This window comes from Meles meles, chromosome Y, assembly GCF_922984935.1.
Source record: "Meles meles chromosome Y, mMelMel3.1 paternal haplotype, whole genome shotgun sequence".
Taxonomy (NCBI): domain Eukaryota; kingdom Metazoa; phylum Chordata; class Mammalia; order Carnivora; family Mustelidae; genus Meles; species Meles meles.
This window is the reverse complement of record NC_060088.1, coordinates 12,162,434-12,167,410: the sequence shown is the minus strand read 5'-3', so window position 1 is coordinate 12,167,410 and position 4,977 is coordinate 12,162,434. Positions and strand designations below refer to the sequence as shown.

Here is a 4,977-nt window from a genome sequence, read left to right as displayed (position 1 = left end):
TAAAGTGCTAACTTGAGTATGTCAGGACCCAAGAAATATTTTGTGATATTCTGGAACATAAACATAGTATTTTGTTTTTGTGACAGCACAACTTCTACGTTGTGTAGTAGTTAAAACACTCAATGCCATTCTATTTTGCACAGCTGCTTTACATATTTGTACCACCACAGCATTTTAACAGAGAAGTGCTGCTTCGAGGGTCATTTAGCGCTGACCATGTACTTAATAGGAGCTTCCATGTGCCAAACACCCTCCAATTCCAAAGGGGGAACAAAACTGGATGTTATTTGGTCAATGAGACAGAACGAGTTCACCACTGTTTTAAGTTTTGGAAGGCTGGCCAGGTTGGTAATGGTTGGCTGGTTGGTATCCAGCCTAGGCGGAAACCATGAGCACAAGTTAGAGTCATATAACCACTGGGTCCCGTTAGGAGACAGTCCTCCAGTTCTGGGTTTCTGCAATGGCAGCCAAGGTATCAAGGGCTATTCAGTTTCGGAAGCCATCTTTTCATGTGTAACAAAGGGCAGTCCATTGCTACTCTGTAGGGACCAAGGGTGTCCAAACATAGAGACAATTTTCTTTCACAAAGTTTATCACCTCCATAGCCTTTTTGCCCAAATCAGTAGCCTGGTGTAAACCCTGTTTTACTTTCATTGGTTCCTAAGATCATATCCTTTGACATCCTTTGAAGTGAATTACAGCTATCTCCTTAGGTAGGTGTACAGCCTTAAGAAGAGTAATAATTTTAGGCCTGCATTTGATTGCAGAGTTATGGCTTGATAATAGTCCCCTATTTTCCAAATTGCTCCATGGACATGTAGGACTAGGAAAACATATTCGGAGTCAGTATTAATATTAATTTTTAATGCTTTGGCAAATGCAAAGTGCTAGTGAGCATTACGGCATACCCAGCTTTTCTTATTCCTTTTATGAAAACTACTGTCATCAGTAAACAAATTGTCATTTGTATTTTTAATATGGGCATCTTAAATCTGGCCAACTAGAGTAAGCAAGATTAATAACCTCTGAACAGTTCATGCTCTACAGAGAAAGAAGAACAATGGTCAGGTTGAGGCAAATGGGTAACTAGGTTTAAAGTTTGACAAGTTTTATTTCTGGCCTATCTATAAGTGTAACCCAGTATTTAATAAGTTGGCCTCTGTCACCCATGGTGGCCTTTGGTTTCTAAGACATTTTGGGCCTGATGTGAAGTCATTACAGTCAGGGACTGTCCCATAGTGAGCTTTGAGGCTCCTTTTACAAGGGGGGCTATTCTATGCTTAGCTAAAGCCTATGTTTGCAACTGTACCTCAAAACAGTTGGCTTCTCGGATAAATATGACTGAGAGATAAAACCATTAAGAAGCCCTTTGAGTGGTCCAGCCTTAACAACATCCTAATTACAAAGGATCACTGGTAAGTGGGAGAAAACTTGTCAAGAGATAAGGGGAGTACCACATGCATCATCCAATCCAATCAAAGAAAGTGGGGTCATCCATTACCTCCACAAGTCCATAGTTAATCCTATGGAGTGGGGTATCCTTCTGGCTTTTAGGCAATTATCCTAGCCCCACAGAATTGGTCAAGTTGTAACTTATGTAATTGTTGGGGAATCAATCCCATTTTTCAGCTGTTTAAATTATTATGTGCCTATGAGGGTCTGTTACTATCCCCACAGAATAATTAGCAGAAAATTGTCTATATATAAGTTACTGTGATAATTTCTCTTTTAAGTTTACTTCTAGTCGTCTAGCTGAGGTAAACAACAAACATTTAAAGATAATCAAACCTATGGGGAACCTGGGTGGCTCAGTGGGTTAAAGCCTCTGCCTTCAACTCAGGTCATGATCCCAGGGTCCTGGGATCAAGCCCCACATCAGGCTCTCTGCTCAGTGGGGAGCCTGCTGCCTCTCCTCTCTCTGCCTGCCTCTCTGCCTACTTGTGATCTCTCTGTCAAATAAATAATAAAATCTTTAAAAAAAAATAAAGACAATCAAACCTAGAGCTTAACAGCCACAAAGGTGTGTTACTGAAACATAATTTTTCTCTCTAAAATAACCCTCATTTCCAGAGATAGCCAAAAATGAGGACTAATTCATTTGAAAACAAGTCCAGTTTTAACAAACTTGACTTAATTATTTACATAGTAGCTCAGCAAGAACAGTGAGTGATCATATAGATCTTTTAGAATCTGATTTGCTGGAACTTTTCATAAGGAATCTCTAGGGTGAACTTTTAGTAGACTCTCCAGGCCAGAAGGCAAGCCACGTACTTGCCATCAGACATGCCTACATTACCTGTATATTTGGGCAGATTCTGTTTCACAAGGTTCCCAAAGTATCCTGAGATTCCTGCACCTGCCAGGAAATGACATTCTTTACTCACCTGGTGAGGCTGCTGGGAACTCTGTAAGCAAGGTATCAGGCCAATAGTTTCAAGGGGTGTTGTGGCTCCAGGTTTCATAAAGTCAACCTTAGTTCGTTAAAGCTGTCTGGTCATATGCGTCTTTCTCAAATATGACATTCCAGTCAAAGCCTTGGTAAAATAACCAGTGTTTCCAATGGTGTCCTGTTGCAAGAACAGATTCTTATTGAACTGATTGCCATGGAAGAAAGAATACTTACTGAGACCTTTTGAGCTTCAGAGGGTTCAGATAGAGAGAAAAGTTGAGTGCTTTGACTTGTTTACAAATAAATATTTTTAATTTTTCTTAGTCTGGAAGAGTAAACATTAGAGAATGAGCAATGTCTAAAATAAGAGATATAGCACCATAATCTTTTAGTTCATTTAGTCCCTTGTTACTAGTTCTGGTTTAGTTTGAATGCAGCTTTAGATAGTTCTGGAAATTCTTGCCCATTTCAGTTTTAGGGTTTTCAAATATACCAAATATCTGTATTTGTCCTGAAAGTTCTTTATATGAACTCTCTTTTAAGGTGAGACTCATTTTACAAGAGAATTCAAACAACTATAAATGACAAAAGCTCAGAATGTTTATGGTTAAAGAGCTGATGAGATGAGTTTACAAATTTAGATGGCAAGGAAATCAGGTTATCCTGTGACACATAACACTTCAATAATTACAATATGAAGAGATGATCTATCAAAACACTAAAACTTTAGGAAATGCATAGAATCTCTAGAATAGTTATAGCATTTACCCAAATGTAACCCAAATTTTATCATTTGTTTAGCAGTACTTCCTGAGTAAGTTCGCATACCAAGGAAAAGCCTAAAGAGTTAAAAGAGATTTCATTTACAATTTAAATCTTGTCAACATTTGCTAAAATCTTACAAACTTTTAAAGCACAGGCCTCAATATAATTAGGGATGTTAAAGACCTGATATAGGTGAAATGTGGAACACAGTTTTTCAGGACAGGCAAAGAGTAAACTATTGTTTACATTTTCTTAATAGCAGATCAATTCATTTAAGATAACTTTTGTCTTCCTTTTTTTTTTAAGATTTTATTTATTTATTTGACAGAGAGATCACAAGTAGGCAGAGAGGCAGGCAGAGAGAGAGGAGGAAGCAGGTCCCTGCTGAGCAGAGAGCCCCATGCGGGACTCAATCCCAGGACCCTGAGATCATGACCTGAGCCAAAGGCAGTGGCTTAACCCACTGAGCCACCCAGGCGCCCCAAGATAACTTTTGTCTTCTTGAACAGAAAGAATTTCAGTCTTAAACCAATGTGCCTTTAAAACCCATTCATTTTGAGCAGTGCTCTCGGAGGAGAAAGCTTGCGGTGGGTGGCCAGGCGGTGGTCCTACTAGTTTTCTTTGTAATTGGTGGTCCGAGGCCAGGCCTCAAGTGGGAACGGCCTCACCATGATGGACGGAAGGCCGGGCCGAGTGCCCTTACAGTTCCTGCCGGATGAGGCCCAGAGCCTCCCCCCGCCCAAGCTGACCGACCCGTGGCTCACCTACATGGGCTTCTTGGGCTACTGCTCCAGCCTACTTGATAACGCGATCCGTCGGAGGCCAGTGATGTCTGCCGGTTTACATCGCCAGCTCCTGTATGTTACTTCCTTTGTCTTTATTGGATATTATCTTTTAAAACGTCAAGACTATGTGTATGCTGTGAAGGACCATGATATGTTTGCTTATGTAAAATCACATTCAGAGGATTTTCCTGAAAAAGATAAGAGAATGTATGGCGAATTGCTTGAAGAATTCCATCCAGTGCATTCAAGTCTCCAGAATGCTTCCTTTGGTTTCACTGGACAGTTATTCCTGAGTTTTGTGGAACATGTTTCCATGATATGGGAAGTTTATGTTAATCTGTGTGTTAACACCTCATGATTAAAATGGTCATCACGAGAAAAAAACAAAACAAAACAAAAAAAATTCATTTCAATCTTAGTCTGTCCTGACCACACCTAATATTCTTTTCCTGAAGATTTCCCTTCACTTCACTACAACTTTTCTTTGCATTCAGATTGTGTCCCAAGCCATTTCTTTCCAAACACCATCTCATTTAGCAAAATTACCTTTTATCTTTAACAAAATGCATTCCCATTCCTTACCTTTCTTACATATCTACTCTTCCACATCCAGAGTTGTTTCCCTTGTTTCCATTAGTCTTAGTTACAGTTAGAATTTTGTACTCTTAGAAACACCTTAGTCCCTAGTCAGTTAAGTATTAATTCTGAACTGTTAGAACAGAATTCTTTATGAATCAGTTAAGCACAAAACGAGTTTACTGAAAGATTTAAATATTCTTTTTTTCTTTGCTGTAAGAAATCAAAAGCACAGACCTACATCCAGTAATTAATGACTTAGCACTTTATCCTATTTGTAATGTAAGGACCTACTTTATATTTTTATTTTAGCCAGAGGCTTCCATTGAGGTTAAACAATAACTTTGTTGTTTAATTCTTAAACTGTCCCTGCTCCCCTTCCCCCAGGGTTTTTAAAAACAAGTCCCGGAAACCAGGTCCAGGTGTGGAGGCCATGAAAAACAAGGCTGTACCCGCCTGAGT

The 4,977-nt window shown here is 39.4% G+C and overlaps 1 protein-coding gene across 1 annotated transcript; it reads left to right on the top strand.

Moving 5' to 3' along the window:
- The first annotated feature begins 3,779 nt into the window (after window positions 1–3,779).
- On the top strand, window positions 3,780–4,297 carry LOC123935789 (NADH dehydrogenase [ubiquinone] 1 subunit C2-like). Its single transcript, XM_045996597.1, has one exon. The coding sequence runs from the start codon at window positions 3,824–3,826 to the stop codon at window positions 4,295–4,297; it is 474 nt and encodes a 157-aa protein (XP_045852553.1). The 5' UTR covers window positions 3,780–3,823.
- The last annotated feature ends 680 nt before the right edge of the window (window positions 4,298–4,977 follow it).